The sequence below is a fragment of the Meleagris gallopavo genome, chromosome 10 (genome assembly GCF_000146605.3).
Source record: "Meleagris gallopavo isolate NT-WF06-2002-E0010 breed Aviagen turkey brand Nicholas breeding stock chromosome 10, Turkey_5.1, whole genome shotgun sequence".
In the NCBI taxonomy this organism is placed as follows: Eukaryota; Metazoa; Chordata; class Aves; order Galliformes; family Phasianidae; genus Meleagris; species Meleagris gallopavo.
The window spans coordinates 19,137,330-19,164,048 of record NC_015020.2 but is presented as its reverse complement, the minus strand read 5'-3'; the positions used below and the strand labels follow the sequence as shown (position 1 = coordinate 19,164,048).

General features: G+C 41.6%; 1 protein-coding gene across 1 annotated transcript in view; it reads right to left on the bottom strand.

Annotated features, from left to right (window-relative positions):
• CACHD1 (cache domain containing 1) overlaps window positions 1-26,719 on the bottom strand; it is a 48,850-nt gene that overhangs the window by 8,076 nt on the left and 14,055 nt on the right. Inside the window, exons 3-21 of the mRNA XM_010716040.2 lie at window positions 23,613-23,739; window positions 21,329-21,473; window positions 19,856-20,072; window positions 17,160-17,309; window positions 15,936-16,169; window positions 14,168-14,317; window positions 13,456-13,579; window positions 12,726-12,843; window positions 11,874-12,042; window positions 9,856-9,998; window positions 9,034-9,224; window positions 7,805-7,915; window positions 5,405-5,527; window positions 3,629-3,728; window positions 3,387-3,503; window positions 2,194-2,354; window positions 1,438-1,524; window positions 1,138-1,254; window positions 36-187 (exon numbers count right to left, since the gene is read on the bottom strand). Of these exons, the coding sequence (XP_010714342.1) occupies window positions 36-187; window positions 1,138-1,254; window positions 1,438-1,524; window positions 2,194-2,354; window positions 3,387-3,503; window positions 3,629-3,728; window positions 5,405-5,527; window positions 7,805-7,915; window positions 9,034-9,224; window positions 9,856-9,998; window positions 11,874-12,042; window positions 12,726-12,843; window positions 13,456-13,579; window positions 14,168-14,317; window positions 15,936-16,169; window positions 17,160-17,309; window positions 19,856-20,072; window positions 21,329-21,473; window positions 23,613-23,739 (2,736 nt within the window). The remainder of the gene's footprint in view (window positions 1-35; window positions 188-1,137; window positions 1,255-1,437; window positions 1,525-2,193; window positions 2,355-3,386; window positions 3,504-3,628; window positions 3,729-5,404; window positions 5,528-7,804; window positions 7,916-9,033; window positions 9,225-9,855; window positions 9,999-11,873; window positions 12,043-12,725; window positions 12,844-13,455; window positions 13,580-14,167; window positions 14,318-15,935; window positions 16,170-17,159; window positions 17,310-19,855; window positions 20,073-21,328; window positions 21,474-23,612; window positions 23,740-26,719) is intronic.

The following is a 26,719-nucleotide window of genomic DNA, read 5'->3' as shown; positions in this document are numbered from 1 at the left end:
GAGTTAACGTAGCATCTGTTCAGAACAGCAGTTACCTATTGCTCCCAGGTCATCCACATATGGGCTCTTGGCTCCCACGATGCCACCGAAGCATTCCTTCTGAGGGGCACAGTAGGACTTATCCAGATGAGTCTTCCCATCGCTGTCTACCATACACCACTCACAGTCCAACACACCAAAGCAATCCCTGAAAATTAAAACCAGAAAACCACCACATTTACTGTCAATTCCAGAACTTTTCACTTGACATAGCTCAGACTATTTTAGAATCAAGAGACAGAGAGGCCAAAATTATCTACAAACCTGTGCATTATGTAACATTTGGCACAAAAACTTATCAGTAAAACGCTCAGGTAGCTCAAGGTAAAGTTAGACAGGGGACCTGCATCTTGAGCTCACATTTCCAAGCCCGTTTGCCTTCTTTTTCTTCCTCTCTCACACTGAGTAAAGACAGAACTTCCTTTTTAACTCCTCTACTATGACATTTCTCAGCATAGTAAAGCCTGACTGCGGTTCCACCCCTTTTCTGCAATCTTCTGCAAGATGTAAGAAGGGATTTGGAGGACTGGTCAGAGCACAATGTGTTCTAGCAATCTCAACTCCCTAGAGACCGCTCGTAACTAACAAAAAATAAATTAGCCCTGTAGTTTCTCTACATAATGCCTGGAGTGGAAGAGAGAAGCAGGAAGCTGATAGGCAGCTAACATCTCCAGTGTGCTCCAAGGTAACCCGTCTCACTTCTCTAAGCACTTTGATCCACATCTTCCCTTAAAAGGCAGACAAACATGGCAGTGCCGTCTGCTTTGCTAAGAGGAAGAATTTGTCCCTTCAACAGCAAATCTTGTACTTGCACAACCCTCAGTTCTTCACAGAGTCACAAAGTGTGACTGGAAACCATTCGTTTGCTATTAATGGTGCTGTGTGGCTCAGTGATACTGAGGTCTTATGTTTCTGCACTGCAGCATGATGTTATTGTTGGTGTGTGCTACAATATCTCATCCTGGCACTGCATTTCCTTTTTTGTCCTTTCTTTTCTTGTTCGAACTGTGTAAGGAGGAGCTGTTTTCACTTTAAAGAACAGCATGAATTATTTCAGGAACAGTGTATATCCTCAGGGAGGGAAGAAGGGCACTTTACCCGCTCTCTGTTCTCTGATTGCACTGAGTGTTAATGCACTGAGGGAGTGCATCCTGCAGACTCGGGTCGATTGCTGTGAAAGTCATTGGCTCCTGGTGAACTTCACAACTAGGATTCCTATATTGGGGCAAAAAGAAAAGCCTTGTATTAGAAGCTGCAGTCAAGTAATGAAAAATGTATCACCTTTACCCATTACAAATCATATGCTTAATTACCCTGAACAGTGCTGTATATTTATCCTGGTTAGCATGAGCAAACACTTTATTCTGTTAACTTTCACTACACGCCGGTTGCTCTCACCTGCTCTCAGCATTTGTGAGGTTGCCTGTGCATTCGTTTACCTCCAGAGGGCACTCACATGGGCATTCACATTCATTCTGCTCCATTCTTGAGAGACAAAAAACAAAAAAACAACGCATTAGACATCACTGCAATCTTAACCCCACAGTGCAGCTGCGTAAGGGCTGCTCACCATGGAGAAAGCTGCTTGGTGTCCTTTCTCTTACCCTGGGGAATGCAGGGATTGTTCCTATTCTGTGCTGGGGTTGAGGACAATGCACTAACTGAACCTCCCCGATCAGTTACCCACCCACTGAAATTGAAAAAGCAGACAGCCCCAGGCAAGTCTGAGAGCCAGATGTAAGGATCCTTCTTTCCAGTGGAACAAACATATGGTGTAGCCATAATCTCCTGCAGTCGCTGGGACCCCCACGATGAAAAACTACACATCAACTCGTATAAAATTGTGGGTATTAATATGCCAGAACAAAGGGGCTGATCCACAGCTAACTCCCCCTGACAAACTAAATCAGTTGTGGTCTTAAACCTTATCCACACATGACATATGAACACGTCAAGAATAAACTACCCTTAATATAGTGACAATACAGATTAAAAGACTAAAGGAATGCTAAATCACCACATCTCCTACAAACAGCACGGGTAAATTTTGTTTTCACTTCAGTTTTGCACTCCATGTTTTCATTTAACTTATCAAATCAGCAGGTTATAAGAACCACACCATAAATGCCCGCTTGTGCCATATCTCCAGCTGACCTGTGGCAGTTCAGACACAGCCTGTCCACCATGCTGCAGGCGCAGAAAGCAAGTGAATCACAGGTCTCATTGACGATGCCCACGAAGGCATTGGTGCCCGGTATTCTTGTCAGCCTGTACTTGGAGCAGTGGCTGCCGTGCACAAGGTTTGTCAGATCTCCCTAAGGAAAAACAAGCTGTTAATGGCACAGCAAGAAAACCAGTCCTTAGGGAGCTTCAGTCTTTTCTCCTTCGGAAACACGCAGAGCAGAGGGAGCACAAACGTACAGAGACTCGCCTTTAGAAATAAGAGGCTGTTATATACAACTGTTTAACAACCTGTTGTGTTTTGTTCATCTTCCAGACTACTACAAGGTGGAAGGATTTTGCTGAGGATGGAAAAAATACACTTAAGTTTGTAACCATCGTTGTACAGCTGTGATCTACTTGCTAGGCCAATTCCCTTCTGATTCCGCTTTGCACAGCCTTAAGGGTTTGCTCTGTCCCATACAGTTTCCTTTAGAGTAATACGCTTTCTACTTTGCATTTCAAATGTGGGGAAACGTTTAAGTCTGCCTGACATAAACCAATGTATTCTGACATAATTTTCAAATATTTCTGACACTCGTTTCCCACCTTCTCATTAAACATTGAAAAGTATTATTTAAAGAACAACTTCTCCCACAGAGCTTAATATCTTTTCAGTAATTCTGCAGTTATCTTGCAAGGGTGGATTTGTGGCACTGCAGTCAGCATTCATCATACAGCAAGAGATGACAGACCCTGGCTTGGACCTCTAAGCGTGGCTGAGCACAAGGGGAATCCACACCTCCAGTCTGCAGTCCGACGAGTGATATTCTGAAAATGCTCATGAACATTTCATCAGTAAAAACATCTGTTTTCTTGCCTAAGAAAGCTCTCTTCCTTTTTGCTGGACTAGGCTTTGCAGACATCAACCACAGCTGCCCATCCGTAATCCCTTGTGTGTCAACTGACTTCTCAAGCGAGAACTATTTGTGCAGCCCGGATCACTGATTTCATGTTTGGATGTGGGTGAACAGAGGCCAACCCACACAGCAGGCTGGCTTAGACTCATGTCTGCTGATCCTGGCAAGAGTTCCTGTTACCACCAAAAGAAACCCAACCCAACCAAAGTACATTCAAAAGCAAAATAATAACTAAAAACAAAACAAAACAAAAAACAACACACTTACCACTAGGCTGGTATTGAATTTATAAAACCGCTGAACTGTTCTGTCACTGAAGCTGTTGCAGAGGTTCTTCTTGACAAAATTTGGGTGGTTAAGAATGTCATTTGCTACCAAGGGCTCCTGAGTGAAAAAAACCATAGGATTTTATGCCTTTCAGATCGGTCACAAACAGCAACTTCTCTGCAGTCCTTCCCACTTCAGAAGCTGGAAGAGGTAAGAACAGACTAAAGAAGAAGAAGCCAGACCTTGTGTGTAATATGCTGTTGCTCTACTGGCGCGTGTCCTTTGGGATCGATGAGTGTTGGGTGTGCCACCAGATACCCTCTGTCCTCCATGATAAAGCACCTGCCCATGGCAAGAAGAGCAAACAGCCTTCCTTTAGACTTCCTTACTAATTAAAGAGAGGTTTTACACTCATTAAAATGACATCCCACCCCAGAGAAAACACTTGAGCATCATTCACAGCCTCCCCAACTGTTTCTTTCCCTTTCCAGCAATGCCCATCAGTTTCCCAAGGGGAGGTGGTTACTGTGGCCACTCAACGCTACCCAAGGTCTACAACAGAGTCAGCAAAACATTTTAAAGTTTTGTTTCTTTTTTTTTTTTAAAATTCTTTATTCCATCAAACTTACAGGGGTTTGCATTAGAAACTCATGTTGTGGATCTTATGTCTTCCCATGTAACATTTTCAAGATGTTGAAGAAAACAGGAGAACTAATAGGCATGTGACTAGAATAATACAGAGAAAAGCTTTGCAGAGATCCATTCTAAAATGAACGAATTCCTGCCAAGTAGTTGGAACTGATATCTCTTGATACCTGCAAGTATTTATGGAAAGGCTCTAAGCATTAGCTCCAGCTTCTACATTATAATATTATCTAAGATGCATATAATAATATGCTTGAAAATTCCAACTTAGAGAATGCAGGACAGAGAAAACTATCTGATTCTTTTATTATTAACAGCTTTTAACTGGAGAAGGAAAAAAAAAAAAGAATGCCAAACCAGAAATCCTGATACGCATTTTAAACACAATAAGATATACAAAAAACACCCAAACCAGAAAAGAACCAGGAGGATGACAGAAAACCACTTCCCTTCTCAAATTTAGAGTTTAAAAACAAAGAAACAACAACAATGCCCAAACCATGTTATCACATTACACCAGATCCAAACTAGAGTCTTTCCCCAACCTCAAGATTTTTTAAAGGCCAAGGAAAAAGGAACAATTCCATTCACACAGGTCAAACTAAAATTAGCTGCTCCAGATGAAACTGGACCTCTTGCAACTAGTGCTGTGCTAGGTGGTTTTTAAAAATACAGCAAAAGTATATTTTAATAATAATTGTTAAAATTGTTATTATTAAATTATTAAAATTGTTAATAAAAATTGTTAAAATGAATAGAGCTGGACTTATCATTATTATGTGTGAATATTGACTGCTCGCAGTAACTAGGTAGGTCACTGTCCCCAAAAAGAGATAGCCAGGGCAGCCCCAAATGAAAACAAGTAGAAGAGAACAGAAGAGTGTTCATTTAATAAAGCTGTTCTGGCTTTTTGCTTTGTTTTGACCCAGGGTTTCAGTGAAGCCTAAATACAGTCAATGGAAATCTTCATTTTTGCACTATCAATGACTGTTTTCTTTGCTCATGATCTTGATCTTAAGCAACAAAAAGTCCACATAGTCTTTAGGAGAAGAACAAGCATAAGTTCTAGTGCAAATCAGAGAACAGACATCGTTGCCCAAGGAGGCTGTGGATGCCCCATCCCTGGAGGCATTCAAGGCCAGGCTGGAGTGGCTCTGGGCAGCCTGGTCTTGGTGACCCTGCACATAGCAGGGGGTTGGAACTGGATGAGCACTGTGGTCCTTTTCAACCCAGGCCATTCTATGGTTCTATCATTCTATGAATGTAATAGAATTCCACAGTAAGACAGGATGGGAAGTACCAGTGGGTTATCGGGTCCAAGAAAAACAGAACGGAACTGTGAAGATAAGTACAAACAGACAGAAAAGGCTTACCTGATTTTGTTTCCTCCATCTTGGTTACAAACTGGCAGCAGGTCCATGAGAACTTTGTAGAAGTACCGCAGGGTGAAGTCAATGCCCATCACAGCCACCGAATGCCCCGAAGACATCTGTGCACTGCAGAACAAGGGGGAAAAAAAAGCATGTAAAACACCAAATCAAATCCATACCTACACACTGAAGCTCAGTTCGCTCTGACCACATCTAGATGAGCAGGCACAGTAACTGTAAATAAAGAGAACAATCTCTTATCAATCTACTCTTTGCTTTCTAAATGAAATAGTCAATGCACACCAATAAATCAGTTTAAATCCAATCACCATGCATCTTCCATCTCTGACTTCACAACACAAACTAGGACTGCAGATCCCCCATCATGTTTTGATTTGCTATTTTCCCTCCAATGTAGGGCAACTACAGAACAAACATTTAGGGGAAGTGCAGGACATGAAGTCTCTGTGGATGCTTCTGTGGATGCTTATGGACAGCAGCAGGAAGGGCTGCTGTGCATTGCAGTATTTTGCTCACACTGAAGATGTGTTCATGTGCCTATTTCTATCAATTCAGGAATGCACTCAGTCGCCTTAGCAACTGATACATCAAAGCCTACAAGCCATTCTCAGGCTGATGCATGGAAGTATATTTTCTTATAGCTCTATAATGGTAAAGGATTGCTAATTTTGCTCAGTCTCAGCTTTTTAACGTTCCTCACCATCAGTACTGTGATTGTACAGTGGTTTACTGATGCAAGCTGCATTAAGTAACTTCTTGCATGAGTCTTCTATTCCCAGACTCTAAAGAAGAAGGAAGATGTACATGAAATGGCTATTCCAGACAAATTAATGTTATTGAAACCCACACAGCTGTTTCTAACAAGTAAATCTATTTACTGCACTGATCCTCTTCTTCCCCCCCCCCCCTTTTTTTTTCTTTAGGGATTATAACTGCACGTGACTATAAGCTTTAGAGGTCATATTTACCCAGGAATCACACTTACACCTGTCAAACTTCATTTAACTCTTCGTTAATCATGTTCTAATAACCCATGCAACCTCTACGTTCCTAAAGCCAGCTGGAATACCTCTCTCTAAATAAAAATCAGAATTTTGATTAAGTGCACTTCTCTTCTTACAAAAGCGCTTATTTCCCTTGAAGAAATCTCTCTGTGAAAAGCATCACACAGGCATTAGGCACTGCTGCTCCTGACAAAGAAGAGGCAGATGATGTCTGCTGGAAAACCTCAATTGGAGCCCAGATGTGTCCAAGAACAGAAAAACTTCCCAAACTCTGCTGGCTCTGAGATCTGGATTTATCAGTGCAGTGTTAGAATTCACCTCCTTATCAGTCAGCTTTTAGATAGAAGCCATTTGCTCAGTGAAGAGCTTCCGTACAGAAACCTGAGTATTTTGGAATCCTGGGAGCGTTTATTACAGTATGATTTAGTACATATTCTACCCACCAAACTCCTTTAAGCACCTTACATCTCAAAATGAACCCCTCCTTATGCTGGGAGCCTGGCAGGAGAGAGGTGAAACAAAGTCTAGTCCTGGAGGAAAGGGTCACTTCAGCACTGACAAGGTCTGCAGTAATACTAACTGCATGAGAATGATGGAAACACAGAAATTCTCCTGACTGACTCTAAAGGAAGGTATGTTAGCATTTTCCACTTCCTTTTTTTAAACCATGGGAAACATCAATGAATATGCTTCTTCCTATACGGCTGTGACGTTCCTTTAGCTACATGTGGTGCTTTAACCCCAAAGGCAAAGGCTGCTGTTTTCATTCTGACGTTTTCAGCAGTCATGTAAGTGCAGTTTAATGCTTACAGACTTTTTCTCACATTGCCCAAACTCCTGAACTCCCACAGAAATGCACAAACTGACTTTTAAGAAAGCAGTTTTGCTGGGCTGGCCTCCGCTGGCAGTTTGGTAGATCTGCTTTCACCTTATTCCCTTCCAAGCACCACCACGGTGCATGCAACTCTTATGTGTGCATAACTTCAGCAAGCTTCCTCAAATTCAGAGACTGTCTTGACCCCAGCAGTCCCAGACCTCCCAATGAAGCAGTCCTCCCTCTCCTCAATTCCCACCTTATATATGTGAAGTTTCATCACACAGTCATCCAGCAGCACATCCTCACTCTTTCTGTATGCTCTTATGATTCATACACTAAAGCCTCCTTCTCAATATAAACCTATTCCTATCCCAGGGATATCCTATTTCCAGTGAATCTACACAAGGTTATATTACATTTTGTCAAACGCACTTTAAAACCAGGTTGGTTTTCAGTTCACACAGCTGTCACTCAGTCTATTTCTCTCCTATCCAAAATAGATCTCTTTAGAAGATAATTGAGAATATTCTTACTTGACACAAACCTGGAAACACAATTTACCTGGAAGAGTGAATGGTGTGACTGATGGTAACGACGTAGCCTGCCCCTCCTACATCTAAATAAGGACCAGTAAAGGTAATTAGCCCTGGATTGGCCACTGCATGCAAGTACCTAAGAGAAGCAAAAGAAACATTGGTAATTAGGGAGAAATTGTTACTTCAAAATTTAAGACCATATCTTTGATTTTGTAGAAATGCAGTCAATCATTAAATTCTGCACACTGACAACGATGTGCTACCAAATTCATGTTTCTTAACACTAAACAAGTTCCTAAGCACGATTTATGAAACGTTTTAACTGCTGAAAATGCTTTAGTGTATGAAAAAGCTGTCACCTCGCTTTCCTCTGCCCAGAACACCAGCTTACAGGGCTGTGCTGCACTGCACAAGCAGCCTGACTGACTTCTAAATAAAAAGGTGGCTTTTGTCTGATGTTGCATCAAGAATGAAAATGAGAAGCCTTTACAATCCCTTGTCTCACTGCAAAAACAGAGCAATATTCCATCACTTTCTCTGTCAGTAAAAACATAGGCAACGACAAAGAGGAAGAGAACCTGAGGAAAAAAATCAAAATGAGGGGAAATGATTTTTCAGGGGAAAAGCGGGTTGAGGAGCTCCAGCACGAGCCCCTGTGTGCAGCTGGAGGCATCGCAACCACCCAGGGGCTCACTCAGAGTCACAGCAGGGCAGCACCTGGCTGCCTGCTTCCAACAAAGCACGTGTCACAACACACTGCTCATCAGTCTCAGGCTCTCATTTGTAAAGTATACAAATATTTTCTCCAAATCAGCTGCTAGTGCATAATTAATAGCTTGCAGACAAGCCAGCCGATTCCTATTTTACATCAGCGATGGAACCCACTGCAAACAAACAAACAAGAGGACTGAAATATTCACAGCCAAAGAAGGCACAAGGAGCTGAAAACACTTCTGAGAGCTGAATTAGTGAATCCCTGCAGGAGATGCTCATTTTCTGAATATATTCCCATCTGCTATAGCAGAGATATGAAACAGAAGCTATCATTTAAAATAAAGGGGTTGGAATGAGAAGCAAGAGAGGCTCTAAGCAGTTGTGTGTACGCATGCAGCCTTTCACCCACGATGACAACATTTCTACTTAAGCAGTTTACAGCTGACCGTAACAACCCAGGCTATGAAACCGATACCAAATCTTTTCCTCATTGCCCGACCAGATTATCCGAAGCTTTGATAACAGAACCCTAAAACTCACCATTGTCTCCTGGTGGGATCAAATGCTTTGTCCATGAGGGAACCGGGGTAAATTCGGAGCACCCCATTGGGGGTTGCTATGTAACGGCGCACAATATAACTGTTCAACTGTTCATAACTACTCATTTCCATTTGTGTCATCCATTCATCTGTGACGTGACTGGTAGCCATTACTTCATTTCTGACAGAGAACTGCAAAACAAAGGCAGACCTAGCAGGGTTCCTCTAAGACTTGCATGAAAAGATAATAAGCTGCTCGTGGGGTTTCCTAAAGCTCCATCAGAGATCATCTAAACTCAATTACTTGTTTAAAGTCTTCTCACACCAGACGGATCCGGCACATTCCAAGCAAAGGAAAAGCTTATTATAATGAAATGTCGTTGTCATTACCTCTGTGGCTTTTTTAATTCAGGTAAATAAAAACAGCGCTCTGCTTGCAGAAAAAAAGAATAGAGTTTTCACATTTACATGCCTAAGAACACCAAAATAATTTCCACTTGGAATTTTCTGCAGCCTTATTTATTCTCACGTTTATTTCAATAGCTGCTCATCAACTTTTTTTCTCGGCCTCCTGGGGGAAGATGCTCCGTCCTCTCTCTGTTCCTTGAGGCCCACAGCCACCCCTCCAGGCACAAGGACACCACTCCAAAACACCATTACCACCCTATAGCCCTAAGAGCATCAGGAAATAAATGCAGGTACCGCATTCAGGTACTGCCCTCTGGGATGAATGTAGCATGAGCTGAGCACACAGGAGGTCAAGCCAAAGGCCCAAGCTGGGAAGAAAGCAGGGACAGAAGTGTGGCCAACAGCAAGGATGTACCTTAAGGCCAGGATTAGCAATCAGGCGCGTGTTGTCGCTGAGGTACGCCGTGTAGTGCTCCACCATCCGCTTCGTCTCGGGCTGGCTGAGATGTTCATAAGGAGAAGAGAAGCTGCCCGCAGAGAGCATTACTGTAGGGCTTTCTGAAAAGAGCAAGATATTAGAAAGTTAAGGACAGTGAATTGGATGTACTACATTGTAAACGTCTTCATGCCATGAAAGGGTATCTGATTTGTGGTGTTCTGTCTGAGGATATGTGGAAGAATTACACGAGTTGTGCTCTTTATTCCTCTTGAAAGCAAACCCAGAAGGAGGCAGAGCAAGAGCTGGAGGAACTCAGCAGTCATCATCCTGTCCTCACCCAGCCAGAGCTGGTCCTATGAAAGCATGGTCCTATATCAAGCATCTGCATTCCTAAGCCCTCAAATGCTGCACAAAACAAAGGATGGGTAGTTGATGCAGCACCACATGGCAAGGGATACACAACACTGTGGGACTTCAGCTCTCATGGCAAATAACACCACAAACTCCAAAGCCTAAAGCCAGCTCAACCCAACAGAGCGTGCTTACTTGCTTACTGTTGGTGAACTACCCTTCTCATTTCAAACACAGAAGTGACAAAGTTATCCACTCACTCCGATCTCTATGGGTTATTTGGTAGATTCCAGTGCCCTCGTTCTCAAAGTCCAAATAACTTGTAATTGTTATTTTTTGAAAACCTACAGAAGTTGGTTTCCATGAAGAGAACAAGACTTTGTGATAAAGAGGTAGAGATTAATTATCCATGTTTAGATTGGCTATGGCAGAAGAAAACACAAAAGAGCAACTTTCAGTTCCAGCTAAAGAACAAACAGAATTATAAGAGCAGAAGAGGAAGCTCACCAAGAAACGTGCAGTTGGCTGGGCTGTTTTTCAGAACAGATCAGAAAGTAAATGTCCATTGTGCAGAAAGTGTAATACCTGAGAGCTTTTTCTTTTTAAAAGAAAAATGATGATGAAGGTTGAGAAGAACATCTTTTCAGAAAATCTGACCCATGGAACCCAATTTCTCAGTACATAATGGTCTCCACAGGAAAAAAAATAAATCACTGGAGTAAGCGATCTGCTTTTACTCACATTCCTCTAAAACACATCACCACACATCCAGGAACCATGTGTACTGCAGCCATCACTTATGAACTTCTGACATAGGCCTTCATCTGCTTCCCAGACCAAATATTCTGATATGACTGCATTTTGCTTTGTATGAAGTTTTTCCACTTGTCAGCTTAATACCATGTTTTTGGGGGTATTTTCTATTTATATCTTATCTTTCTGGATATAAGGCAATCAAGATAGGCACCACATTAAAGGAAGAAAGAAAAAACTCTGTATTTTAAACGACTGACAAAGCAATTTCTGTAGGTTTCCTTTGGAAATGCCTCTATTACTTCTCCAGTCTAATCGTACTTAGCAATTTGTGGCACTGCAACACAGATAAGAAAACACAACTGAGGATCTAATGCACCATGAGACCCCTCAAGCTTTGCTACAAACAAAAGCAGTTAATTCAGAACTTCTTATAAAATAGCACAGATTTAAGTACTGATCTTAGGCTTTTTTTACTAAAGTGTAAATGCTTGCAACTTATATATATCTAAAAAAAATAAATCTATGTTCTTAGGATATATTCACAGAACTAATCATGGAATGATGTCAGTAAGTTATTTTGCAGCCAAGAGGACAGAACTTAGTGAGCTATCTTTCCCCCTCCCCACTCCACTTTCTGGGAATTCCATTAAGCAAGACTGATAGTGCTGTGACCTCCTCCCCAGCCCCACTGCACTCATCCACTCAAGTGCTCTCCAGTGAGAAAAGTTAGTTCTGATCAACGGAGAGAACAGACCAATGGGTATAGCTGATTAGAGAATCAGCCCTGGAGAAAAATGTCCCTCAAGAGGATGACACTGCGAGCATTTTATGAGCACAGTCTGACTTTCTGCTGCCACACTCTACAGAAGCACACATGAGAGCTCTACCTAAAGTTGCCAGCTGCTTGAAGTGCAGACAGGCGTTTGGCTGGCCCAGCAGATCCAGGCGGTGGTACAGGAGCTTGCTGCTGGGGACAGTGTTGAGATTCTTAAGTTGCTTCACAGGTATTTCTGGTTGTATCACCACAACACACAGAATAAAGGACGTGTCCTGAACCTGGAAAACATGAGCAAGTCACCCAGACCTTCATTTTGTTGCTTCATCAACAATCATTTCTAACACTGTTTTATAGATACTTACTGGAGAGTCATCAGCAGAGGCCAGGGTTCAGCTTCACAGGTGACAAATACACACTGGTACTCCCATTAGGAGGAATACTGACAATTTAACTCCAGAGATTTTATCATTCTTAATCGTGTACTGCATGGGTCACATGCTTTATTGGTTTGTGTATATTTAAGTACTCCGTAGTACAACAGAATGGCAAAACTTGCCCAACTGCTCAGTAGGGGTGTTTGGTATTCAGTGTAGCATTATAACATTAGCCTCCTCTGTGAACTTCTGTTATCCAGTGACAGATTTAATCTGTTAAAACTGCTCAGCTTAATCTTTAAGGCTGTATTTAACTTAAGGCTGTATTTAACTTAACGCTGTGAAATGATCCACAAGTACCCTGGCACAAAGAAGTAGCCAATTATTTCTGGCATCAGTAAAATTCACCTGAATTACATTTAATTTTACGCTCTGTTTTAATCCCAGGGTCAAGATTAGTGTTCAAATACGTTCAAAAATTAAACTGAAGAATCAAAGACCACAGCAATATTTTGTACTTCACTATATTCAATATATTCCTATGCTCTTCTAAACATTAACTTACTCAGTGCCACCCATGCACTTACCATTTTCCAGGCATAGCTGACATTGTAGGCCTCTTTCCCAACTTCTCTCAGTTTGTTTACATGCCAGGACAGTGAGGAGTTCACAGGGACTGTAATGATCTGGCTGCCCAGGGGAATGCTACAGTGGGAAAAACAGCATCCAGCATTTCATTACACACTGGGAAAGCTCCTAACCAGTATGTTCATAAAAAATACTGGAAGCTCTGAAGAGGTCAGCTGTTATCTGCCTTAAGTGAACAAAAAGGATGTTCGCCTATCACCACGTTTTGAGAAAAATCTTTTGCAGCAAAAGCAAAAAACATTTCAATTTCTGTTCTGTGGCTTCATATAGCACGTGATGACCACTTGCCATTGCCTGACCCATCAGTCTTCATTTACTGTCAATTTAAATTTAAATTAAGAAAGACTCAACAGAATGCAATCTGATTGTGAGGAAGGGAAGATGGAGGCTCAAAGTGAGGAGCTGTTTTAACTCTGAAGCTAAAACAAGAATTCATTAGATGAAGGATAAAGAACTGAAACAAAATATTGGAAAATCTTCCTGAGGTGGAAGAGAGCTTAGAAAGAATATCTGCCACATTGGCTGTGGAAAGCTTGCTTTCCTTAGCTGCAGACGAAAAATCAAAACAGGACAGTTCTGCATTTTTTATGTTCTCTGAATGCTCCTCTAAAACTACTTCTGGTGCCCAAAGGACTGCTAATGCTCAGACTTGCATCCCAGATTCCATACCTGAGGATGTTCTGCCGCACCAGCTCAAATTTTGGGATGTTCTCATAATGTATAATATCCGTGTGGAGGGGTGGTTCAGACAGCAGGTAGGGCCTGGTAAGGGATGGGTGCATAAGAGTGTACCCTGAAAAATAAAAGACAGTGACATGCACTGAGCTCACTGAAACAACTAAGCACAAGGGGAAAACTTTTAGGAAATAAAAAGAAAACTAATCCAGTAATTAATACAGTAATTAAGTACAAGCACTGATTAATTTTTATACGTTAATAGAAGTAAACGAAATAGCAACATTATCAAAAAGGTTGCAAAGAACTTCCTAAGTTGCCAATGAAAAACAGTTCAAAGAGCCAGGCAAAAAAAAACACGATGTGGGACCAAAGGAAAACAGCTGAACATACGTGTACACCAGCTCTGCCTTCTGCCCTACACCACAGAAAACTCAAGGTTTTCCATGTGTACGATTAAAGCAGCAGTAAGCATTACCACATCAAAACTCCCATACAGAAATCTCACGTTATGAATCCACCCATGATTCTAGCTGGCTCTCAGCTCTCAGGCAAAACTAACTGAGCACCACGCCGTTAATCCTTTCATAAACATTATCACTCATTGCTTACAGACAATTCAGATACGTGAGGAATTAAGCACGTATTTTTGATGGCTAATGACCTCAGTGGGAATAGAAGAAATTATTTTAACCAAAAAAATTACCTTTATTATCAATGAGAAATGTGTAGGAACCCAATGAGTCCTGGTAATAGGTGACATCTTCCAAGATATATGCAAGATTAACATCCACTCCAACAATCCCTAGCAGCAGGTTCCCAAAGTAGCACGGTTTACTTACAGTCATTATCAGGCCTTAGAAGGAGACAAATAACATAAAAACATCATATAGCAAATAATTACGAAATAACAAAGTGCTAGACAAATTTTATACAGCATTCCTTACTGGAATATGAACAAAAATGGTGCTTCTGCAGGGAAGCCAAGCAGGTTATTTGTCGGGTTGGGCTGCTTTTAGCCACTCTCCCCACTTACTTTCTGTGTTTCTGATAGTGCCCTGAGGTACATTCCATCAGTTTACTAAAGCATGGAGTGCATTTAATGTTTTGGGCTTTTTTGTCAGTCTACAAATGGATACCTTATACTAAGAAATGCATTCACATGATATTAATTTTGTTCCTTCAATGCTGTCATTTAAGACAGTTACAAAAAAAAAAAAAAAAAAGAGGGAGGAAGAAGTAAGAGGGAGGATTCATACCTGTAAAGTAACAACAGAGATGAATTATTGCTCATCTAATTGTGCATTCACAATGTTACACCTCTTCTGCTCAACTAAATCCCAGCAAAGCCACCACACTGGGAATTATTCTCATTATTACACAATGATTTGAGAAGCACCTCATGTGCCTGAGGTAAGAACTCGAGGTAATACCTTACTTCTCGTACTTTCTATGCCATTACTGTTTGGAAACTCAGCAATTTATAAATACAGCATGAATAAACACTGAGGCATACTTAAAGCTAATGCAAGACAAACCTTCTCCGTTGCACCATTTCTAATCCTTCCCTTACTCAAATTTTCCATTATGCTTGGATATGGCTTTGTGAGAGAAAGCTGATGTTAGGAGACACAGTAAGTTGCAAGCATTCTGACTCAGAGGAGATTTATTCTGGAATAGCCTTGAATTTGGTTAGGGCCTAAACACCCAATCTAAACTCGAGTGCCTTTGAAAACCATTCAGCATAACCCCGACTATTACAGAATCACAGAACTGCAGCCAACACTAAGAACATGCAAAGTCTTGAATGAACAAATTACAGAGGTTTTTTTTTTTTACATTGTCAGAACAATATGAAATCACCGGTGTAATCCCTAACACCATCGTGATGTTTTTAACAATTCTTTTCAGAACAGCCCTAGAGAAGTGCCAGGTGAGCTACCCAATACCAAGCAGGGCTAAACCCTACAGCACTGACCCTTCAAGTGATATCTATCATTTATCTAGATAGATATCACTGGTATCTATCATTGACACCCACTGATATCAAGAACCTCGAGTCTCTCTGTCATCTGGATATAGCAGTGAGATTTGGTAAAGCTGAACATACAGAGTTTGTTAAAGTGGCATCAAGTTTTAAGGTAAAAGGGCAGATTCATGTGCCTTCCACCTCGTCAACATGAATTAGACACTGAAGGGAGAATCAGACTACAGCCATCTGCTGTACGAAGGTATTCTTCTGGACGCAATCACAGACTAGGGAAAAACTGACCCTAAGGACACTAAAAAGCATCTACTAAATTCCACTTAGGCCTCACTGCCAGCCTGGCTGGGGGCACTGATAGCCAGCTCAGGCTTCCTGTTCCACCTAGTGCTGGGCGCAGCCCAACTGTGCTGAAGCTGACAGCAAACTTCTGACAACATACAATGATCTCTCTTTGATTTTTATACCCAAATTCAATGTAAGTATTTACCATCTCCCATTTCATCTGAGAAAGGCAGACTGAAGACCGCCTCGTCGATCATTCGGTTGGGGAGGTTTGTGTAGAAGCGGCCAACTGTAGTTTCCAGGTTACTCAGCTGGTTTAGGACCATCATGCTGCCCTTGATCACAGGCAGGGTTGTTCGATCTGGAACGCCGTACTTCACCGAGTTCTGCTCTGCCAGGTCTCGGAGGAAGGCCAGTTCTTTCAAACCTGTCACTCCCTCTGAAACAGAAACAGAAGGGAGAGGATAAAAAGCTTACTTAGCATCAAGGCTTCTGTATCTTATTCTGCAGTACCATAAATACAAGTAATTAGCAAGTACAAAAGGTAATAAGGTTGCCTTTCATACACTCCATGCACAGATTCATCATGCTACTCACACCACCACTTTAAACAAAGACTTTTTAAACGAAGACTTATGTGACCTATAAATCCACAGGACAGCTCTTTGTTCTCCACTGATGGCTAGTCCACAGAAAGGACCAGGAGCATATCATATGCCCATAGAGATAACAGGCTTTGTTCTTTAGCTTAAACACTAAAGCCTCCCACTTTACATAAGTCACAGGCTCAACTCCTGCAGGCAAATCAAAGACTTCTGTACATATCAGAACTCAAATGAGTATTTAAACTTACACTAAAATGATATATTAGCTTTAGCATTAGTTTCCTTGGCTGGAGTCTGTGCAATTTTCAGTAATACAACGTATAGCCTTCTTACTTAAAGCTTTGTTGGAAAAACACAGGAAGCCAAACTGAATGAGTGATCTTCATATTTAACTTCTAAAGTTAGGACCTAAGTTATCAAAGCACTTCAGCTTGACTGATGTTACATTCATGCTCAGTGGCTAATGACTGAAATGCAAATCACGGGTATGCTCCTTTTTGCAGGAGCATAAGAAACACTAGCAATCCCAGGAAGGCTTACAGTTGCAACAGTCATCGAATTTTACTCAGTCTGGTTGAGGCTAGACATTTTAGGCAACAATATTTCATATGCTGAGCAGCTGCACTTTGATATTTAAGCACATAGTAGCACAGAGTTTTACACATGAAAGAGGCAACATCTGGATACAGCCTCTGGATTACATGGGCCAAAATCAATTAACAAACTGCTCCCAACAGGGCGTGGAATTACACTTGGATGAGCTTAATAAACTGGTTGTGCTACAAAAGGGAATTTGCATCCATTGGAAGGAGAGCATTTCTCACCGTTCATAAGAGCGTAAGTGAGAATCATGACTGAGTTATTGAGAAAACTGTTTTCTTCATTGATGACACGTAGAGTAGCCTTTTTATCATCTTCTGAGGAATCTTTCGATGTGATCCCAGCAGAGAGAGAAATTATGACCATATCGGTATCTAAAAAAGAATTACAAATATAACAGAAATTGCATTCGATTTTTAACTCGGGAAAGGACTGCGGTAAGATTCCTTCCATCTGCTTACAAACAAACATAGCAATAGCTTCATTTGTAAGATTCAGAGCAATCCACAGTGGATGAACACAGCAGAGCCTTAAGAATTACTGCTTTTGTTGTTAAACTTCCATTCACAGCCTTTAACAACCACCCACTTAATCCGGTGCCTGCCAGCCAGCCAGCAGCCGCGCTGATGGGTTTGGCAGAGCAGACCCCACCAACACGTTGTGGTGCACTGGAGATGAGCAGGCAGAGATGAAAGGCACCTTTGGTCTTCCTGTGTTGTAGGCTGGAGAGCAGTGCTTGAGAAACACACCACCATGCACAGCCCTTCTGCACTCGCTTTGCATGGCGCCAAACACGCTTTTCAAGCTGAGTTTGTTCTACACGAATGGCCTCGAAGCCTTTGAAGATGCAAATTCAAATCTTTGCCTACACACAATCTGATTTCATCACGTTATATCTCTGTATTAGAAGTTTTACATGCTGTAGTGAACATGCAACACCACATAATCCAAAGCACACGACGTTAGATGGTTACAGGCCAACTTTGCTGACCCATCTCCTACTGAACTTTTTTTTTCCTAAATAGGTACGAATGCCCCGAATGCTCTGATTTGTATCTTTTGTCCTCGTGACTTGAAATGAATTTCAATCAGAATTAAACATAAACAAGTATGAGGAGGTATACTGCAACTCTATATAAACCCAGACGCTGGCTCTCAGGGGCACAGTATTTTCTTATAGTTTGGGATGAGGGTCTCCTGAGCAGGACTGCAATAGAAACTGGCATAAAGCAGGAAATCCTGACGTGATCAGCAGCACAATTCCTCTCTCACATCCCAGTAGTTTCCTTCTAGGCTTTCCAATGCAAATTCAGGAGCAAGGCTGTATCTCTATAGCTTCCCCGACACACCCACACATTGTTCTCCGGGAACAGGATGTGAGAAAATTAACAGTAATATGAATAATACTTTTTTCTACTTAAAAAAAAAAAAGATAAAAAGACTTTACTTTAAGAACATAAGTTATGGTTTATTAACATCCTCTTCTGCAGTCTCGCTCGGTGAACTCTGAAGCTTGATATATACACAGTAGGTCTTTAGAATCCTTCAATCTTAAGAGAAAACGCAAAGCCATTTGCCTTGCATTTTAACTTCACGTACATGTGCCCCCAAATAATTGTTCCACATGAAACCTGGACAAAATGTGTTTGTTCTTTTTTCCACATCAGCGAAGAATACACCGAAACCTTCTAATCCTAACACTCAATGCCAAACAGAAAAGGTACGTAGGAGGATGTTGTAAGACTGCACAGCCGATGTTCTTGGAATAACCACCCATGACTAACACGTCTTATCCCAGCCAGCTTCAGCAGCAATGGATTTTTTTTCCCTCTAGAAAGTCGCACCCCTTTCATCATTTTGCCAGAGGATGGCAAAAACCTGCCCCTGACAACCCTGTCTTTCAGCTAAGCAATGTACAGACAGATAAACATTTCATTTTATCTGTGGCCTAAAGCTCAGAAGTTGAATAAACCTTTAATAGCAAAAATCATCTTATAAACTGAGGGAAAGGGACCTGAAATAGGAGCACATTCCCTCAGTCTTTCAAAAGCACTTTAATTCCTGGGCTTTTCTTTTTTAACTTTGTTATATTCTGTACGGCAATCTGAGCTGGGGCCCTCCAGAACAATGACAAATTTGCAATCATCTGAGCAGTCACAGCACCAAGCTATGGGATCTGCATTACATAAATGAATTGACTGAGATGATAAAGATCAGCCTGCTTTCTCTCCACCCTGCCACAGCGCTGGCTCCAGCACTTGGAGCACAGCTTTAAGAACTTGCTTTCCTCTGCTTCCTGGCAAGCAAAAAACATGCCACTCCATTTCATATCCATCTTTTCCACATCTTTCACCACATCCTCATTACAACAAAAACACATAAAAAACCCCACGCTTGGAAATGGAAGGAGAAAGCCCATAATGCATACACCAAAATTCAGAAGGATATTCTCAGATGAAGGAAAATGTACCCAGCCAACCTCAGATCCCATAAAATATCACCCATAATTGGCATTCTCAAGGAAATCCTTTTCCCTAAGTAGCGAGGATGAGTTCCCAAGGATTCCAGTTAGGGAGTTACCCCTACACATACATTTTAGCAATCTGCCAATGACCCTGCAGCAACAGCCATTTTCATTTAAAGGATCCCTCTGCACATCTCTAGCAAATAACTCAGCTATTGCCAGGTCGCTCCTGCAATTTCATATAATAGCTCAAAAGAAAGGAAAGTCAGCAAGTAGAATAAATCAAAAGGGAATGGCCACATTCCACCGTCACCTGTGCAGATTTTGGATAAGTAAATGCTATTTAATAAAAACATGAGCTTTTTTTTAATTTTTGGACATTCGAGACACTACAGACTTTGGCCTCTGTCAAAGTGAGAAGCTGAAATTTAAAAGAGGATTACAGAAGAGACTTACTTCCTTGGAGTTTTGTGCCATTGTTTGTATTTCGTATCAACTGGAAAGCCTTTTGAAATCCTATTGCATGCTGCGTGGGGCTGTCAGATGACTTTATACTGCTAACGAAGGTGGACATCTTCCTTTTTGTCTCACTGGTGGCAGGAGACAGAAACGTCTTATAGCACTGATCCAGTGAGCAGGTTCTTACTGTGTCTGCCACGGTTAACACAGAGATCTTGAAAGAGAAGAAACTATATTGGATTATCTTACCAATTATAATTCTTTATGAACCAATATAGAAAACACAATGATAAGCCAACTGAAGAGATTCTGTGGATTTAAAATTCAATTGTTAAGAAATAAATGCTTGAGGCATAAATCCATCAGATTTGAAAAGGATTAGACTTATGGTGATTTCTAGAAAAAGAGACTTCAGTCTTTGTTTCTCAGATGAAGTCAGCTTCACACTGCTCACACACAATAGCAACTACACTGTTCTGGGCAGAAACCTCAGCAGACTGGAGGTACCCGAACACAAAATCAGCAGACAGCATTTCCAGTAAATCCTTGGGCTCCTTTAGAGAAGTGGAGGGCACACAGAAAATGAAAAAGAGAAAACCCCCTAGGAAGTTTTCACAGGAGAAGCGTTACGGTTTTTTAATGTTTCAATCAAAGCAAGCCGAATCTACCATCAATTTTAATTCTGTAAATAAGTAATGGCACGTAGTGGCAACATTTGCATTAATATACGTTCAACATACTGGTCTTATTAACTGAGTGGCATACTTTATTATAAATTATGACTGATGCAAGAAAGTCACAGAATAAAGCAGTAATTATTTACTCGTATAACAGGTTTCATAACCACTGAGCTATTGACCAAGTGATCTCTCTCTCAAATTCATTTTCTTTAATACAGGTCTATACTCAGACAAGCATGTTTGACACTTAATTTAAATTACTACTAATTCTGCTAAACTATAAGCATTTTTATACTATATTGTGGGGATCTTCCAAACATTGTAATACGTGTTTCAGATCACTCCAGTGTAACAGCAGAATAAATCTTTTCCATTTCCTCCGTGCAAGAAGACAGCCACAGAGGTAAAAATGAGTTACTCAAAGCAATCTCATACTTCAGAAGTCATCAAGCTCAGAGCGTGGTTCTCCTAATTTCACACTGTATCACACTGCTGAGCAGTGCCTAAAGTCTGTGCCAAGACAAATGAGCATTTAAGGATTACTCAGAAACAAGATTTTTCCTTAGATCAGTGGTTTTCACTTTTTTCAGCCTCAAGATGCCCAAATGCTTCCGCCATAATAGCACAGGCTTCCAAACGCGAGTTCAAGTCTTCTTCACTCATTAGAGGTAGACCACAGATCCCCACGAGTCCATGGACCACAAGCTAAAAAATACTGCTTTGGCTGAAGGTATCAAGCATAGTTCCAAAAAAACAAAGAAACTGTAGTCATTGCATACAGAAAGCTCACCTTATCGTGTTCGTCTATTGAGCTCAGAATGACCTGAGCAGCATCTTTGGCAATCTGAAGCTGCGTTTCTGTGACTGAAGCTCCGTGGTCCACAATGACAACAATATGTTTGGATTGAGGTCGAACAGTAGAAACATAGACAGGCCTGAAGGAGAATGGAATGCAAACCAATGGCATGAGTCATCATTCCCACTAAAATGCTCGTAAGCAAAATGGTCAAGAATTGAAAACAAAAACACCCCCATGAAGAAATAAAAAAGTATAAAAGGAATTTTGAATTTCATGGAAGTTTCTACGAGAAGAGACCAGCAGAGGACCTGAACCCAAAGAAAATGCCCTCGTTCCCACTTCCTTTTGTTTTTAACCCAAGCCTGGTGTCAGATCCTTCTCCCTGTATTACAGCAGTTGCTTTCAGCTAGAAATAAACAACTTTGCTGAAGTAGCTTCATATTTGAGACCCCTGTCTGCAGAACTTACACCATGCTTTGGACTAAGTACGGCAAGCAAGAACTGCTTAATGATAAACACTGGGTGCCAGGAATATTACTCACATTAAAAAGTAAGTGCAATGGTTGGTATTTGCTGGTAATGCGACAAGTAAAAACCTGTGTGCCCACGTAGAGCTGCATTAGCATAGGGTGCTTGGTTTATTTCAATAAGAGAAGGCTTCTGGCCAAGTAAGGGTTTTCTCTTGGTGCCCTGAAGGGTTTCACACGGGTTATGCTCCACAACCCCTCAGGCCTGTGCAGTCTGAACCACATGGGTCCATCTGCCTCACCCCTGGTCAGGGCTCTCAGTGCTGCATGCATCTATCTGTGCTAACATCAAAAAACCACAGTTGCAGTGAAGCGGCACTCAGATGTAGTCCAATACTGTGAGGAATGTGTGAAAGATTTCACAAGCTCTACTGCCAAGGTTTCAACATGGAACAAATTAGGAGGAACCTCACCAAGAAGAGAGAGGAAAAGAAGACAGAACTCTCTTCCCTCCTTAGCCTAGACCCAAAGCCACTTACAGTCAAGTGTCGCGGGCACTATTTTTATTATATCAAAGCCACTGAAATCTTATTAACACTCAAGGAAATGCAGAATGTCTTAGATAAGGCTCTGCAGCAAAAAGCTGGCACAAATCAGTTCTAAATTGCAGAACAGCCTGCAGCTCTTCACTGGTCCTAATACCTAGAACTTAAATAGCATGTTTGATCTTCAAAGCACTCAGCATTAACTAATTAATCTGTCCAAACTACCTTCTTAGTAAATGCTAGCAAAAAAAAAAAAAAAAAAAAAAAGCTCTAATTTAACTATGGAGAAACTAAGCACATGATTAGACAACTTGTATGAAATCACCAACGGTTTTAGTGTCAAAATTCTGACAGAGACTTGGGTATTTCCAGCTCTCACGTCCTCAGATCACACCTTTCCAAGACCACAGCAGATTTGGTCAAGCCCAAGCTTCAAGCTTTGATGATACATAGAAGATAGCACCCGTAAACATTTGGTTGTTCAACCACAAGCACTGCTTGCTCTCTGTGCATTCAGCTGTGTGGAAATGTACTGGAATGGGTTAATGCTTCTCCCACATAGACTGATTAACTGGTGCAATTAACTAATGAGTGACCTAGCAGTGACTAAAGCTTTCTCTTCTGACTTTCTCAGAAGAATCCACTTGATCCATACGCATAATATTGGCAGCAAAGGCCAGGGGAGAAATACCAAACCACAACCGCTTTGCTGCACGCTTACAGAGTAGGCAGGCTATTACCCCGAGCAGGAAAACCACGTCACCACTCAGTCCTTTTTTCCTACAATTTTCTGAGTGGAAACAGAAAATGTTCACTATTGCTGCTTCCCAGCTGCCCGTAATGGTGCAGACTGCAGAAGTGCTCCTGCCCACAGCCTTTCCAAGCTGTCACCCTTCCAGCACCCATTCCCAAAGCGACATGCCTGCCCAGTCAGTACACTATGTGCTTATTACTTTGTTAATAGGGACCAAACATGAGCCAAATACAAATCAAATCTTGCCTGTGGGCTGACCAACAGTTTACAGATTACCGCTACTTACAACTTATTTGATTTGGGAGACCTGAGGAACCTGTACGCAATTTTATTTTACTTCAGTTTCTTAAAAATGAAAATCAGTACTTTAAAAAACAAACCTAAGAAAACCTGAAGTTCTCCAATAGAAGCTGGTCGTTAAATGCTGTCGGCTTGGAAAAACAAAACACTGGAAGTTTTTTGAGGGATGCAATTCCAGTGTCCACTAAAGGGGAGGGCTCACATCGTACCTGCTGCGGTGTTCATAGCTGCCTTTGCACCGGAACTTGTGGGCTGGGAAAACGGTGAAAATGCCTTCTTCTGAGCTGAAATACTGCCATTTAATCCCCGGGTTTGACTTCAGATTATCAGCAAGAACTGAAAGTTGGACAGGAAAAAGTGGGGTTACAAATGGAGATGAGACTTGGAGGCATAATGAACAGACACTTCATAGCTACTTGGAGAAGAAGCAGGGACCCAAGGCCAACCACAGGCAGCTCCAGCTGATGGCCAGAGCTTCACGTCTGCTTCACAAACTGTTCAAGTCCTTTAGAAACCTAACATGAGAGGTGATAGGTACGGGTTAATAGGATGACATTTCTGAATCTCTGAAGTATAACCATGACTGAAGAAGCCAAGGCAGGAGAAAGGAAGAGATTAAAGCAACTATATTATATATACACACACAATGTGTATACATAATATATAAAACACAACAGAGTTTTAATAAAGATTAAAAAAACTGTTAAAAAAAAAGCTTTTAAAAGAATTATACGTTTTTTACATTGTGGTAACCACAAAATATAAAATAGGTTCTGCTGCTTACACCTCTCTAACCTCATCTATTAATATTACCTATTCTGGCATCTGTTAAAAAACATGTCTACATGAAGCATGTGATGTACAGTTCTGTACCTTCTATTGAGCGTCTTGCTTTTACTATTTCTCCTTGGAGGGAGGCCAAAAATAATCATTTTATTTATTTATAATTATCAGACAGCTTCATCTCCTGGATCTCATTCAAATCATATCAAATTCCCCAATATTGGGGTTGGAAATCATTGCAGGGCACATCTCAAACCTCAGCCAGATCCCCCTACAACAAAATACCCAAGCAGCCTATGGCTTCAGTTCACATCCACAGCAGTTTAGCACTTTCTCAAGTTTCCCAGGCTGGCTGCAGTCACGCTGCTCTCCCAGCATTCAGCTCAGAATAATTACCCTGTAAAAACCACTATCTTTGTTCCCCCCTCTTCTGCTGCAGCTGTTTATATCCACAGTGCCCACCAGTCCCAGTGACAGCAGCTTTGTGCAATCCCTGCTTCGAAGAAGATGCTGCAGGATGGGATGAGGTGAAGAAGAGAACCAAGGAAGGAACAGAAGAACGTGGCATCTGCTTCCCACACAGATGCCTGAGCTCATTTCTCTCTGCCCCGAGTGGAGGTAACATCAACCTGGTGATGCTTAAGAGAGTGCACTGTTTTCCTCAAGAACTTCATAGAATCATAGAATGGCTTGGCTTGGAAGGGACCCCAAGCATCCTGAAGCTCCAATCCCCCCACTGCCACACGCAGAGCCACCAACCTCCACATTTAATACCAGACCAGGCCGCCCAGGGCCCCATCCAACCTGGCCTTGAACACCTCCAGGGATGAAGCATCCACAGCCTCTCTGAGCAGCTGTTCCAGCACCTCACCACTCTCTTGGTAAAGAAATTCCCCCTTCCATGCATTGCCCCCGTGATCCCGCAAGCAGAAGTCCAACCAATTTGCAAATACCGTTTGTTTCACTTAAGTTCTCACTAAGCTGAAGTCCTCATTTTGGCTTCATGCATGAGATGAAGCAAGTTTATCAGTGCCGTCTCTGTTTTGCAAAAAAGCAGGTTCCTTTGGTCACAGATGAGCAGTTTTGCACAGCAGGGACACAGCAGTGCGAAAGTTTACTTTTGCCAAAATTGAAACTTCAGGAAAGAAATCACTTTTCATTACAAATGAAATAAATCTAAACCATGCCCAGTTTCTAGCTTTTATCACTAGGCCTTCCAGAAATTCTTCTCCTCAGCCCCCTTCCCAGCACCTGCTGTATTCTCCTCCCCAAAACCTTGCCAGCAAAAACCCCCCATCACTTCTGAATGCCTCAGCAGTGTGCCAACGCAGACAGGAACACGATGCATGGCCATGGCTGTGGGGACCCAGAAAGTATTTGATAACCATTTATCAAGCTGAAAGTGGGAGAACAAACCAAACAAACCCAACTGCTTAAAAAGCATCAAAATCTTGGCCTATACAGATGGACAGATACACTCATATATACATAGCTATGTATGTATGTATGTAGGGCCAGAGGCCAACTGCGCCCAAATGACCTCTGTGGCAGCACTAGCAGATACGTGCACAGGGCACTTCACTGCTGCTCATTTCCTAGGCTGCCATTTACTTGCTAAGACCCGTAGCTCCCATTTCAACCCAAACATCAACCTGCTTTCTCATTTTTTGGCACTTTCAAGTTATTCAAATGCAACCAGCTGCCCATCTCCCTGCTGTAACACAAATTACAAACTGTTTGGTGCTGCTGACTACATGTAATAATTTGTTCACTTCTAAACTGAACTAAATCAAGGCCCAACCTCGACATCACACTGCTTGAAGGAAGTCAGAATCTAAGTCTAAATGCAAAGATGTCAGTGGTACCCATACCTGGGTGCACAGCCTGGGGATACACGTGCCCAGCAGCTCCAAACTGCTGCAAAGCCACTGCTCCTCCACCACCATGAGGCACCAGCTGACCCCAAACTGCTGCAGCCAGAAGCAGTTGGGGAGTGTTAGCATGAGAGCATTTGAATCGTTGTTCTCTCTAATTATAAATATCTAAGAAAGCAAAAAGGACTTTTAGAAAGAAAGTCCTGTGTGATAGTTTATAAAACTTCAAAGGGAATGCGATATGATAACAGTTAGCACTTCTAGATACCACTTTACATCTTCAAAGGATAGTCAAATCATTAACTAATTAATCTTCAAAGAGAAGCACAAACAGTATTAAAAAAAAAAAGAAGAAGGAACTGCTGAACATAATTGCTCATTATAAAGGAGTTTTTTTGTTGTTTTTTTTTTTTTACAGTCCTCTTCTTCACCATTACATTTATGGAGCTGCAGCCCTCACGGTTCCCACCATGAAGAAAAAAAAAAAGATGAATTTTCAGAGCAGTGCAATCCTTTCTGGGAGAAACCTCCATTAAAAATTAACAATTTTGAAGATATTTTAGTGTTCCTCAGAAACAACAGCAGACAGCAAACATGCTTATTTTATATTTATACCCTAATTCTCCAGACCCCTACGCCTGATCCAGGATTTTCTGATT